Raw genomic sequence first — 14,623 nt, forward strand, 5'->3', positions numbered from 1 at the left:
TTGAGATATCAAAAAAGTACTCCAGAGTGTTGTTCAGCATGGGGGTGAGTAGAAAATGAAGGCTAATCATGTTTTGGGTGTACTATTCCTTTAAGGACAATCAACAATATACTAGGACTGCTCCCTCCTGACTTGTGGTTAGCTCCCCCTAGTGGTCTGGCACATTTCAGTTTTTTTATTTTGGTTTTTTTTTTACATTCTGTTGTTTTTGGTATCCTCAGCACTTTTCCTTGATTAATACTTTCCATTATTCTGTGATTAGCAGATTTGCTCTTATAGCATTTTTATAAAGCACTTGATTTTTGTGCTTGTGTGTTTTGTAGTTGGCATCATTAATATATCTGCAGCACCTTTGGCCGCTGATGCTGCGTGTTTGCGCTCGTAGCCACCTTTTAAAGTGGAGCATAATAGTGGATTGGAATAAAGATGTTGCATGTTTCATTTCTGATAAATATTAGAAAGGTATGACAGAAATCCAGTCTTAGTTAACACATTACCACCAAAGAAGAAGTCAAAGAAAGCCACCTATCTATAATTTAGCCTCTGTATAAAGGGTGTAGAGGGGTGTAATTAGACCAAAAACTATGATGAGAAATGGAAAGAGGTGGGGCTCAGTTGAAACGGCAACAGGACTGAACTTTTCAGTCTGCAAATTTACTGAGTGGTAAACCAGTGGTTAATCATCTGGTGCAAGGTTGTTGTTTTTTTGCCCTTTCATGGTTACCCACCAAAGAAAATTACTTTATATATCTTGATTATTTTATTCTGTTCTAAAATCAAGAAATGTACAGAAAATAGATTAATTTATAACTTTTATGATAAATATTATATATATATATGTGTGTGTCATATATTACTTGTAGTAAAAAAAAAGATCTTGGAATTAAAAAAGGCTGCAAATCTAAACACAACACAATGCAATGAAACGTGGCGACATCGTCATTCTGTGGAGCCTCTTGGACAAAGACAATGAAGCTGGTCAGGCTTGATGGGGAGATGAACAGAGCAAAATGGCCTCTTGCATTAGAATGGCCCAGTTAAAAGCTCAATGAAATATCCTCAGGTTTGCAATATTTGTAAGAAAATGTGTAAAAAGTTAAAAAGAACTGTATTCTAAATTAAATGCACTGTTGGCAACAGACATAAAAAACATTTAAATTTCCTTAGCATCAGATGTTTTTACCTGTGCGTGTAGAGTGCTGTGATCAGCGTAGGACTCGCCGCAACCAACATATGAACAGTCACTCTAAAGAGCAGAAACAAATAATCAGACAGGATCTGACTAATTGGAACCTTTTTTTTCCCCACTGATACTCAAAATACAAGATTAAGCATTTGTGCCATAAAACAGCAGCAGTGCTCAATTACCTTTATTTATTACGCCATTATTAATTATTTAGCAAAAAAACTACCTTCCAATACAGGATAAAGTAAGTGTAACACAGGCTGCTGTTGAAGCACACATGATATAATGCAAGGCACACAGTTCCAACTTTCAAAACTAAAGAACAATCTAAACATCTACCTGCAGACAAGCCCATAAATTGGGTCCCCCGACTCCGCATGACTGGCAGGTTCCCTGGAAAATACAAAAAAACAGCAGTTTAAAGGTGCTGTTTTGACACACATGCTTACTCTACAACAGCTGTAAATGGGATGGATGGATGGATGGATGGATGGATGGATGGATGGATGGATGGATGGATGGATGGATGGATGGATGGATGGATGGATGGATGTCATCTTAAGCAGCAAATTGACAACAAATAGATACTAAAGAAAAAAAACACCTTAGATTTTTGGAGAAGGTCTTCCTTAGTGACCTCCCCTATTGACTCCAGGTGAGGACAAACTTCTTGCTCTGCCATCTTACTTGCTGTCTCCAACTTGATGTACCCTAACAGACATGACAAGGAAAACACATTACAACATAGGTTGTTGTTGTAACTCAGCAGGCTGTGTGCACCGACTTCATAAACACACTGCGTCTGACAGATCAGATATATAAAATATGACAACAACAAGCCTAAACCTATGTGCAGAGGATGACAGCTCAGCAAAGTGACAGGCCCTGGTGTTTACTCCCGACAGACCTCCTTTCTCCAGGGCTAACAGTTGTTATTAACGCATCATACTAACAGAATAGAAGCAGCTGCCGCCGTCAAGGTGGTTATATATCATCTCTGCCTAAACAAGTCGTGTTGAGAGAAAGCAGCGGATGGTGTGTTAGCTAGAAGAAGAGCCGACAAAGCGACGTTTTTTCACTCCGATCCACCAACATCCTAACTGTCCCCACCCCCATCCGCAGAGCTGAGGCGGAGCACGTAAAGAACGTGATGACGTAGCCTGACGTAGCGGGTCAGGGGTGGATCGCAGGGGAGCTAAAATATTTTCAACTCTGAGAAATTATAATTTACTGTGAGAAATAAAAGAAAATTCACTTTAAAAAAAGAAAGAGTCAATTATAACCATGTATAGTTATACCCAACATATTTACGGAAGTCACGTAATTTTGTGCGTCGCAAAAATGTGTCCTGCTTGTGCTTTGACTGGCGATAAACAAAGTTCCCACTGATAGGGTTCCCCGAATATTTATGTATGTTGGTTTGGTTATTGTCTTTCTCTAAACAGTGAAACACCAATTATGTATATTTATTTAAATAAAATATATATTATATAATTGTGTAAACCTGTACTTTGGGCTGAAGTTGATGGAGAGAAGAATAAATGTAATGTTCAGTTTATTTTTTTCATAACACAACATTACTAAAATCTAGCTCAGGGAAATTAAAATATGATTTTTTTTTTATATTTGCTTTACCTAATTCCCAAACTAGCATACATTTTGCTTCCATTGCTCTTCTGTGCAACTAAACGCTCTTCTGTGCATCTAAATGCATTCCTGTGCCATACACTACATCAGGCATCCCCAAAGTCAGGGCCTCGAGGGCCGCTGTCCTGCAGGTTTTAGAGGGTTCCCTGCTCCAGCACAGCTGATTTACATTGATAGTTGATTAACAGGCTTTTGCTGAACTGCAATCATCAGAATCAGCTGTGCTAACGCAGAGATACCTCTAAAACCTGCAGGACAGAGACCCTCAAGGACCGACTTTGGGGAATCCTGCTCTACAACAGCTATCACAATCTGTAGAGAAAACAGCTTTGTAAACAGTTTGCTTTCTATTACTTAAATCACATTTGAGAACCTGCTATGAGTTTGTTAAAGGAATAATAGAAATGCAGAACTCTGAAATATCATGAGTAAAAAAACTAAATAATATGTCCCATTTTTCCCCATACATACACTCACTGTACCATAATTTCACTATAGTAAGGCTGTTTTTGGCCACACAGAGAGAAATGGTTCAGCTTTTAATTTTGCAGCGATAAAATAGCAAACATAATTTAGATTGCCATTTACACAAGTATCTTTTTTTTTTAGCATTTATTATCGTTACACTGTCACAAGTACAGAGCAATGAAATTTACTCTCTGCATTTAACCCATCGCCTTGGCGAGCAGTGGGCTGCATTGTGTGGCGTCCGGGGAGCAGTGTAGAGTTAAGGGTCTTGCTCAGGGACCCAGTGTCAGTAGTGGGGCTTAAACTCAAAACATCTGGATTCTATACTGCTATCAGTATTTTATAGTTGATATAACAGTTGGTTTTTTGAACTATAAAACACATTTGGTTAAAAAATTCCAGTTTTCAGTTTCCTGTAATTAATTCCAGTTCCAGCAAACATCTCTCTTTTCAATATATATTAAATAATAAAAAAGAGTAATGTTTCACAAGTTAGGATTGCATTCTTCAGGTAAACCCTCAATGTTCTTTTGCATGCTTCATGATGGTTGCTTTCTTGTCAGGGTTAAATTTTGAGTTTTGTTTGTCCATAAAGATGCAACAGTATTTAGTTCCACTTATGGGGTCTTAAAATGTAGATTTATTTGCATTAAGATTGTTTCCTTCCCACTGCCTCATGACGACGTATTTTTGCTTAGTATTTATCCTACCATTGTCATCTCTAAAGCTTTAAATATGTTCACATGCGCACAAGATCATCATCTGGCATTGTGAACACAAATGAGACCTTTAGTATTTTATATACATTTCTAGTTTTCCTCAAGGGATACTCATTCCTTGTATTTTTTTTTTCTCTTTTTTTTTTACATGTGTCTACTATATGTTTAGTTTTAGCCTGTGTCTCAGAAAAAAAACAAACAACAACAAAAAAACATTATGGTGAAATAATGACAATAAAGACACATGGTTCTGGAATTAAATACCCCATTCGTGACACAATCTTGACTAATAAAGTTGATTCTGGTAACCTTTTTTCTAATTTGAAATAATGCATGGCACGTTTTCATACGGAAATACGATTTTCCTACTAAACTGATCCCGTGTCTGTTTCTCTTAGGTCAGGCTGTGATGTAGTATCCAATAAGAACGTAAGGAGCTGACTCCAAATCAGCCTCGTTGACGTAGATACGTACACGCAGTCGCGGGGCAAATCTCGCGGTATTTACCCTAGCCACATCCTCCGCTCTTCCTTTCTGCCTGAACCGACATGGTGGGTACATGTTTGACTTCTCTGGGATATTGTTTTATTTCTTGTATCTGCTTTCATCCTCACCTGTGCGCCTAAAGTTGTACTTTACAATTCCGATATCAAGTATTATAAACTATTTATTTAATATTACGAGTATATTGACTGTTTCTGTTGTGATATTTTTGATTAAAACTGGGTTTTAGCGGTTGAAGTGTCGCCGGTACTAGCAGCGTTGTATTTACAGGATAGGAGCTAATACGGAAAAAGCCGCGGATTCGGGATTTTCATCATTTCGTTATCCTACTAGATATTACACAAAATTATATAAAATTCTGCCGACCATTTTTATTGACCAAGCACAAAGTATTGGGCAGCGTTTTGCTAACGGCTTTAGCCAAAAGGGCCCTAGCATTGACTTAGCATTCGCTAGCTTTATGAGGTATAGGTATGAGATAAACCCTGTTTGCAGCTTCATTTTTTAATAATTTGTAATTTCTTTTAATTTAGTAGTATATTTTTCTACTTAATTATAGCAATTTAGTTTTGCATTTCTGTTGGCTCTTTGCTTAGGATTAGCTTAGCCTTGAATCATATTATGCTACTCTTAAGCTATCTCGTGTAGCAGGTAACAATTTCAAACTAATGAAATAATTCGTGTTAACACATTCCTAAATTTGAGGACTCTGCTCCAGCACAGCTGATTCAAATTATTTTTCTCCCAGCTATCTGTGCTTCATCATGCCTTTAATCACCCTTTACTTAAGTCTGTGGATTTAGTTTATAAGTCGACACATGTGGGACAGTTGCTTTTAAGGAGCTGGATTGAAAAACTTTAGCACTGAATACTTGTTTTTTTTTTCAGGGGCGGGGGTTGACTATATGTTACTGTCAGAAATAATTTGACTTGTCATAGATAAGCTATGACCCTAACCTTTTGTTTTGTCTTTTCAGCCTAAGGGAAAGAAGGCTAAGGGGAAGAAGGTGGCACCTGCCCCTTCTGTGGCCAAAAAACATGAGGCCAAGAAAGTAGTTAACCCCCTGTTTGAGAAGAGGCCAAAGAACTTTGGCATCGGTGAGTATTCTTTTAACCTGAAAAACATTCAATGAGTTGGTGCAGATGATGTGAAAGAATATTTGCTATCTTAACATCCTTGATGATAGTTTTTCCACCAAGATCGCTGATGCACTTTAAGTACGGAGCATCTAAATGGAGGAAAACTTTTCACTTTTAGAACATAAACAATTTGCTTTCCACAGGCCAGGATATTCAGCCAAAGCGTGACCTGACACGCTTTGTGAAATGGCCTCGTTACGTTCGCCTGCAGAGGCAACGCTCCATTCTGTACAAGCGTCTGAAGGTTCCTCCTGCGATCAACCAGTTCACCCAGGCTTTGGACCGCCAGACAGGTATGTTCCCGTGCTTTTTAATAAGGACTTTATTAAACCTGGAACCTAAGGACACACTACTGAGATGCATTGATTAGGATCCTGCTGACCTCTGTTCAGTGTTTCAACCCACCAGAGGATGATGCATCAGTAGTATATTATAGTTTAGAAATCTTTGTTCTTTGCAGATGATGTGAAATATTTGCTATCTGATTGTGATGACATTTCCACCAAGATCACTGATGCATTTTGGTTTAAATGCTTTTACCTTTGTTAGATGCTTTATTTTGTGGCTAAACATGTGTCTGCTTTGATTCAGCCACCCAGCTGTTTAAGCTGGCCCACAAGTACAGACCAGAGACCAAGCAGGAGAAGAGGAAGAGGCTGCTGGCTCGTGCTGAGCAGAAGGCAGCTGGGAAAGGAGACACTCCCACCAAGAGGCCTCCTGTCCTCCGTGCAGGTGAAGAGCACTAAACTACTGGAGTTGAGCTTAAGGACCTTCTAAATAAATTGAAGTAGAATATTTTTATATTGGAAGGTTTGACATTGAATCAGCTTTATCAAACTGGCCAGGATGCAGTGATGACCTGAATTTCTTCACCTGAAACTTGCCTTGATGCTTTATGAGCTTTTTAACCCTGAGCATTGGCCAGATATGAATATATTTTTCTTTCATGTGCTTGGAGGATCAGATGTTAAATGTCATTGTTTTTCCCAGGTGTGAACACCGTTACCTCTCTGGTGGAGAACAAGAAGGCTCAGCTGGTTGTCATTGCTCATGATGTGGATCCAATTGAGGTAAGACTGAGAATTAAAACTGAGCTAGCTAGCTGAGCTTTAAGGGGGTCACTGGCAATGATGTCTGAATTTCTTCACCTGAATCCTTTTGTGTGGATCAAAACACGAGCTTTTTAACCCTGAGCAGTGACCACCTAAAGACTTGTATTCATTTAGTAGACTTTATCTAGCCCTACCTGCATGTTTTTTGTATTTTTTCTAACAGTTTTTGTCATGCTTTTACAGCTTGTGGTTTTCCTCCCTGCTCTGTGCCGCAAGATGGGCGTCCCATACTGCATTGTAAAGGGCAAGGCCAGACTGGGAAGACTGGTGCACAGGAAAACATGCACTTCATTCGCTTTCACACAGGTTAACCCGTAAGTGTCAAAACAATGAACTGTTTCTAGTTTGGGAAGTTTCTAAAACAAAAACGGTTTAAACTGTCCCAAAACCCTCTACGCGCTGTGTATGGTTAACTGTATTTTGTGTTAACATGAAGAGCAATGTACCACTGTAGTAGATGTGGCATTTAAGGCTTTGCGTTTCTCGGTATTGAGTTTTTTCTTTTTTTTTTTCTTCAGTGAGGATAAAGGTGCACTGGCTAAACTTGTTGAAGCCATCAAGACCAACTACAATGACAGATATGAAGAGGTAAGCTTTAATGTTTGGTGTCTTTACCTTAGAAATATTTTTGAAGATGAGAGCTTATTTTAAACGGCCTGCATTTGTTTTACAGATTCGTCGTCACTGGGGAGGTGGTATCCTGGGTCCCAAATCCACAGCCCGCTTTACTAAGCTGGAGAAGGCTAAGGCCAAGGAACTGGCAACCAAGCTTGGTTAAAGTATTTGGAATAAAAATGTATGTTCTAATACATGTGAATTTGTGTTATTTAATCCTGGTCAGTGCTGCATACAAAGAATAGAAAATATCAGCAGAGCCTTTAACCAATAGATTTTAAAGAAGCATCTAAGATATGGTTTGGAAATTGTTTTTTTTTTTATTATACATTTAATGAGCTGTTTAAGGCCTAAATGTTTGCCAAAAAAGCTAGACCACTGAAAAAGTTGCAAAAATCAAACACCTGGGTTTATAACAGAATTTTATTAAACTCAATGAAAGCCCAGAAGATGGTGTTGATGGTGAAAAGGAAGTAGACAAATGCATCAGAAAATAGCTTAGATAAGGTTAAAGAAAATTCCATGAGCAATAAGAACAATAAGCTCTGGCAAAAAATTTAATTAGAAACTTGGGAGCACAGTATACTTGATCAAACTGAAATAGACCCTGACAATATTACTTCTCACTATTGTAAATTTTTTACTCGGGATCAATGCAACAATGAACTCTGAAGGTAAACTATCAACACCCTTTTCTAGATGTACGTTCAGTCATTTTAGGTTTATAAGAGTTCTTGGGCAATAAATTAAAAAAATGGCAATAAAAACCAAATTTACAAAAACAGCCATAGTGTTTGTGAGCTAACATGAGCAGAGAAGGAAAAACTGGAGCTGGGGTAGTTCTCTCCGTAAATCTGTTACTTTCCAAACCAATTTATTTTAAAATTGGTGAAATGGTAGAATTTTTAACAATTGAAATATGTAATGGAATGTTATATTTGAAGCTCTGAATTGCTCACTAGATTCAGGCAGTTGAAACATTTGCTGAAATTATGGAAAAAGGTTTACTTCCAACCACTATTGGTTATTCTGCGGCGATGCCAATACTGAATCCCAACAGACTAATACATTACTTTTCTAATGCTATGTATAATTTGACCCTCTGTCCCACAATAAGCCCAGGAGATATGTCACACATTGACAGTATCTTCAGTAATAATATGAAGGTTCAAGAAACCAGGGGTTTGATATGACATCACTGATCATTTGCCTGTATTCATTGCGTGACTGAAAACTATGTATCAAAAGATAGGAAAGTAACTCACAAAAGAACTGAGAAAACTACCAATGCATTTGGATCAGTAACCTCTGAAACAAATGTAGATTGCACATATGATCTGTTTCTCTGTATAATTTTCACTCTTCTGTTAAAAAACACTTTATAGAAAAAAAAAGCCCTTTGCTTACAAAAGGAATACTGAATGCCTGTAAAAGAAAAAAAAATATATGTATCAAACTCAAAACTAAAGATGCAAAACAAAGATACAAAAAAATGTATAAACATAAACATATATAATTAGATCTCAACAGTTGTATTTAAGCAAATCCTTTACAAAACAAATTTCAAGAAGATGTGGACCAGCAAAAATTGAGTATCCCAATTATTTTTGCAACATAAATTGAGAAATGTACAAATTGACCAAAATAGTTGACGTCAATTGATTCTTAGTAAATGTTGGCCAGGAATTTTTTGCTAAGATTCCTGACCAATCCAAAAACCAAGGCAATATGTTAGAAACAAAATCCTTAATGTTTTTTCACTTCAACAATTGAACAAGTGAAAACTGTTTTGAATTGTAAAAGTAAATATTCCATGGATGGTCATATCAATATGCCTCTAATTAAGACAGTGATAAATTAAATGTCAAAGTAATACCACTATTCAAAAAATGGGGATAAACACAGTTTCACAAATTATAGACAATTTTCATTGTTGCCTCAGGTTTCATGTAGAAATAATTTTTGGTTCGACTAGATAAGACGTTTAACAAACATGAGACATTGAAAGCCAATATGGCTTTAGATCTAAAAGAACCACTCCTATGGCAATACTTGAAGCAGTGGAAGAAACTAATAATGCAGTGGTCCAATATAAGCATGCTGTGAGCATCTTTATTGGTTAAAAAAAAGCATTTTACACAATTACTATGTCTCGATAAGAAAACTTGGAATAAGATAAGGTGGAAAATTAAAAGAAATCTGACTGGAAGAATGCACTACGTAAAAATTGGTGAATCCTCATCTGATCTTCTTGCTATTACCTGTGGTGTTCCCCAGAGTTCAGTATTGAGTCCAACGTTTTTCAATCTTTATATAAATTATATATTTAACGATCACAGAAATTAAAACTAATTCTGTTTGCTGATGAATTAATTATTTAGATTAATCGATTCTTGAAATAATCAGCAACTACATTAGTAATCGATGAATCGTTAACTGGAGTATAAAGACTCTAAGACATGTCTTAAGCTGACAGAGCGACCCACTTTGAGCAGTAATTATACCTAAATTTTCTATACCAAAAAACAGAAAAAGTTTTGTCTATCAGTATGCTCTATCTAGAACTCCTCAAGTGGAAAAGTTTCAGTTTCACCTGATTTACTTTCCTAAAAATCTTCTTTAAAGAATCTTTGGCTATTCGATTATTAATCGATAAAGTAATCGAAAAATTAATCGATTTGCTGAATAATCGTTAGTTGCAGAATGGATGGATGCAAGCAAAATATTGACAAATCTAAATGAAACAAAAGTAAATAGTTTTGTTAATCAAAAAAGCAATCCAATTTTTGATTTTATATACTCTAATAATCCCAGAGGGAAATTACTTCTCTGCATTTAACCCATCCCCTAGAGGAGCAGTGAGCTGCCATTGTGAGGCGCCCGGGGAGCAGTGTGAGGTCAAGGATCTTGCTCAGGGAGCCAGTTTGGCAGTCTGTGCGAGTGGGGGATCAAACTCACAATCTCAGGATTCAAAGCCCTATGCCCTAACCACTAGGCGGCCACTCCCCGCTCAAAGAGCTTCTTATTATAAATAAAGCCAAAAAATACGTTGATCATATATTGCTCTTTGGTTGTCCCCTATCGAGGTATGGGGTAATAACTAAAAATGTTGAATTAATCCACTATTTCTATTGCGAAAACTGGTACAACAGATCATCCATCAGTGTTTTTTTTTTTTAGAAAATACTCATGATCTCTTCATCACTTCAACTCATTCAAATATATGAAAATTTCATGACCTTTTTAAATATTGCACTGTAATTATGCCACATAAAGCTTTTAATAATCTGCTACCAAAAAACGTACAAAAAATATTTATTCAAGAACATTTACCCCCCCAACACACACATCTACCCAACCCGCTAACATCTGTGGATGTGTCCAGAATTGAAGTGCTGGTTGATAAACTTCCATCTTATCAAGGACAATGGCCTGTGTACAGCAATAATGTAAAAAAATTTATGCATTTCATCAATCACCTCAGGGTGGGGCACTTAGCAGCATTAAGAATGCGCCAATGGCAGAGTTCTGCGGCACGCATGGACTCACTAAATCATTCCCCCTGCCAGCCCAATGGATGTGATGAACAGTTTATATTAGAACTGAAATCTCGATTAAAATGTAAATTGAATTTGACAATAAAGAAACTGATTAATTGAGATACACTGGAATGCAAGTTATACAATTGGATGTTACTTAAACTTTTGACCAACTGGTGAAATTATCCTATGATGGACGTTAGCGATATAATGGAACAACAATGAATTCAAGTTAATAATCTTTTGGATAAAACCTCGTTTGAATTAGACTTTTGCACCTCAGGGTTACATTTAGGGAAATATTTTAAAATGTCCCAAAAAGTCTTGTAAACAGGCTACCAGAATTTGCAGAAGCTCTGCTCGTTCTTTTTAACTAACCCTCTAATATAGCAGAGTTTGCAGTTTTACTATTTTGTAGATTTCAGCAGAAACTCCTTTGTTTATAAGGTATTTATTTGTATTTTTAGAGACACAAACAACAAAGACATAAATGAATCAACATTTTCAAGAAATATTATATTTTAATCTTCTTGATGAACTTGGTATACCACATGTAGGAAGTAGCTGCACACAATCCATACCTGGAAAAGCAGGGGAATATTATTCAATTAATAATTCAACTTTGAAGTTTTTAAAGCTAAATAAAGAAGCTATAACTCACCAAGTTATGACGTACTGCATGTGTTCATTCCTCAGTGTGACTCTGGTCTGTCCCCCAACTGGTCCTCCTGGAATCGTGCTCTCTGCCATTAAAAGCACAAAACATTTGGATTGGTAATCAGAGGTCCTCTGATTATGAACCGCCTCTCAGTGAGCTTCGGTCCTTACGGAAGTCGGCGTCGATTAAGATGGGAGCAGCTCCAGTGATGCGAGACATGGCCTCCAAGTCACGGTAATGCCAACGGTTTCTCTCTTCGTCGTTGTTCGGAACAAACGGTTTACGAGGTTCCGTCAGCCTGACGACCCCCACCACTTCCACCTCATCCTCCACCTGCAGGTAGTGAGGCAAACAAAGTAGGGTGTTACCTGGTTGATATCTGAAGATTTCCTTTTTTCAGAGCAGTGAGCCTCAGATGGGTAACAGCCACTTTAAATCTCTAACCTGCCCCTTCATTCTGGTCTCCGGTCGTATTTTCTGCCTTGGTACATATCCTCTGTTGACCAGTATTTTGATGCTGCAGGGACATGAGTGACATATGACAGCAGTTTGATCCAGTGTCTTGTGGTAAAACCTTAATGATTCCCTTACCCAAGGTCAGAGCAGTGAAAAGGTGTGATAACATTAGCTCCAATCTCTCCACTAGAGGACAGACTCCCTGCCTCTCTGGCTTCTTTCTCTGGATCGACAGGCGAGCGGGGCATGATGTAGAGCTCCTGAGAGTGATCGTAGTGCCCACGAACTTTCACCCTTCTGTACTCCAGCTTGTTCACTTCAACAGGACTAAAATCCAGAAAGACAGAAGGGAAGAACACCTGCTCAAAAACGTAGAGTTCATGTGGAAGAAGACAGTCTGGTTAGCAGACCAATTAAAGAAGCACTGAAGAAAATGTATTTATTACAGCAGCATAATTTTACATTAAGAAGTCAAAGCACACATATCCAGTGGAAGAAAAACATCCCAGGATTTGCTGATGGAGAACACATGGTTTTATAGGTTGCTTATTTCTATTTAGAAACACAGCTTTGGACTGGGGTTATGAATGACAAACTGCTATACTGAACCCGGTAAACTGATCACCAGATGTCCAGTATGACAAATACTGTTGTTAAAAGGGGAGATCTACAAAAAAAAACGCCACAAATTTTGGATAACTGGGATGCTGCGGAGGGACAATGAGAGACAGACACCTTTTGTAACTAAGTTTTGTGACTCAGTTTACATTGTAACTTTACATCGTACTCCCCTCTTATCAGAGCAAACTTCATCATCACCTTTCACTGGCCTCGCCAAATGAAAAATTGTTCCACAGTATTTGTTGTAGCTGTTTCATTTACGTTAACAATAGTTTCCAACATATTTTATATAAAAATCCTTTACCTCTTTAGGTTTGAGCTTCGTTCACAGCTTGGTCTTGAAGCTGTACTCCGGTGCAGCTCTGATTTATTTAAGAAAACCGGCTTTAAATATAAACTGACTTTTTTTCCAGCCAAATGTGGGACATTGCTACGGTTTGTGGAATAGCAGGACAGAAGTGAGAAATGCAGGACTGTACTGCGCAAAACAGGACATCTGGTCACCCTAGTTGTAGCTGACACATAAAGTTTATAAATAGGCAAAACAAAACATTTTGTTCTGTTTCGTTAAAAAATATTCTAAAAAAAAAAAAAAAAAAAAAGGGAGGAAAAAATATATGCCTATTTCTTAGTTCTAGAGTTATACTTTGTCCTCCATCTGGGTAAGAAAGTAGATTCATATTGGCATGGTGGTCACAGGGCTTTTTTTTCATATTAACTCTCACTTTTTTTCTTTTTTTTTCATAAAAAAAAAAAAAACACATCTATGAAAAAATAACAAAAATAAAATGATTACAAATGTGTTTTTTTTAACCGATAGCTTGTAGAAGTTATAAGAAGAGACTAAACTTTGTTGATCTCACATTGCAGAAATGTACCTCTGCGTTTAACCCGTCCTTTTGGGAAGCAGTGGGCAGCCATTGTGTGGCGCCCGGGGAGCAGTGTGGGGTTAAGGGTCTTTCTCAGAGCCCCAGAGTGCAGGCAGTGGGGATCGAACTGGCAACTTGCAACTTTCTCAGCACAAGCCACTGCTCTAACCACTAGGCCAACACTCCCCTTATCCCAGTATGACCTGCTGTGTAACCCTTTTTCGATGGGAAAATTCAGCTACTTACTCAGGAGGTAGGGGGACAGGCTCCGCTGTGGTCAAACGTTTCAGCTCATCAATGAGTCCCATCTTCCATTGGCGTCTTTTTACCTTCACAAAAAAACCCCCCAAAAAATCATCAGGACCAATCCAGAAAACAAAGAACAAAAGAGGATGAACTCTGTAAAGAAGCAGTACCTGCCATGTTCCCAGACCAAAGGTGGTCACAGGGATGAGCAGCAGGAACCACTTGAGAAAGGAGTCCTCGCCCTTTTCTGCATTGGCTGCTGTAGAACTGCATCGTCGCCCAAAGATAATAAAACTACCTAAAGATTTACAGCACAAAAATGAATAAATCTGACTTTTTATGCTGAAACAAAATTGATACAAAAAAAGGATTACATTTAATAATTGTTTGAATAACGAGCAGAATGAATGGCTATAAATTTAACTAAACCGGCAAATTATTAAAAAATCTTAATAATTTAATAGAACAAATAACTGTAAATGCATCAAAAGACGCTCAGTGGGGTTTTACCTGCTGAACTACTCACCGTCTAGGCGTCTAAAGAGAGCTGGGACGAAGGGGATCCTCTGGATGTTAGTGGCAGGAGTCTGTAGTGATGAAAAAATAGACTAAACTCATTATATTCTCACTTTCTCCAGAGATTAAAGTCTTAAAACATAAAACTTGCCTGCTTGCTTAATGTCGGAAGAAGCCTACTGGAATAAGCCAGCAGGGTTTTCAGGGAAGCCATGTCGAGTCAAAACATTGATGGTAAAGTAGCTACATAACTGACTTGTTACTTCCTGTTAGGACATACAGAGGGGGAATGTTTTTGGTGTTACTCCTTCCGGGGTAAACGTCATT

General features: G+C 37.7%; 3 protein-coding genes across 4 annotated transcripts in view; 1 reads left to right on the forward strand and 2 right to left on the reverse strand.

The window, feature by feature from the left end:
- The window catches only part of usp20 (ubiquitin specific peptidase 20), a 20,498-nt gene extending 18,193 nt beyond the window's left edge, over positions 1–2,305 (reverse strand). For both annotated transcript variants that reach the window (XM_015382732.1, XM_015382731.1), the window contains exons 1-4: positions 2,140–2,305; positions 1,791–1,897; positions 1,526–1,579; positions 1,184–1,246 (exon numbers count right to left, since the gene is read on the reverse strand). In XM_015382732.1, coding sequence (XP_015238218.1) covers positions 1,184–1,246; positions 1,526–1,579; positions 1,791–1,868 — 195 coding nt within the window. In that variant the 5' untranslated portion in view covers positions 1,869–1,897; positions 2,140–2,305. The remainder of the gene's footprint in view (positions 1–1,183; positions 1,247–1,525; positions 1,580–1,790; positions 1,898–2,139) is intronic.
- Positions 2,306–4,552: 2,247 nt separating this feature from the next.
- On the forward strand, positions 4,553–7,587 carry rpl7a (ribosomal protein L7a). Its single transcript, XM_015382698.1, has 8 exons — positions 4,553–4,571; positions 5,502–5,622; positions 5,808–5,957; positions 6,256–6,396; positions 6,655–6,734; positions 6,960–7,090; positions 7,295–7,364; positions 7,450–7,587. Exons 1-8 carry the CDS (start codon positions 4,569–4,571, stop codon positions 7,552–7,554), a joined length of 801 nt encoding a protein of 266 aa, XP_015238184.1. The 5' UTR covers positions 4,553–4,568; the 3' UTR covers positions 7,555–7,587.
- A 3,765-nt stretch (positions 7,588–11,352) lies between these two features.
- On the reverse strand, positions 11,353–14,599 carry surf1 (surfeit 1). Its single transcript, XM_015382734.1, has 9 exons — positions 14,448–14,599; positions 14,307–14,367; positions 13,951–14,078; positions 13,781–13,863; positions 12,180–12,371; positions 12,033–12,105; positions 11,759–11,921; positions 11,592–11,673; positions 11,353–11,511 (listed from the first exon to the last, which is right to left on the reverse strand). Exons 1-9 carry the CDS (start codon positions 14,508–14,510, stop codon positions 11,445–11,447), a joined length of 912 nt encoding a protein of 303 aa, XP_015238220.1. The 5' UTR covers positions 14,511–14,599; the 3' UTR covers positions 11,353–11,444.
- Between the last annotated feature and the right edge of the window lie 24 nt (positions 14,600–14,623).

The sequence above is a fragment of the Cyprinodon variegatus genome, unplaced genomic scaffold (genome assembly GCF_000732505.1).
Source record: "Cyprinodon variegatus isolate N-32 unplaced genomic scaffold, C_variegatus-1.0 Scaffold264, whole genome shotgun sequence".
NCBI lineage: Eukaryota > Metazoa > Chordata > Actinopteri > Cyprinodontiformes > Cyprinodontidae > Cyprinodon > Cyprinodon variegatus.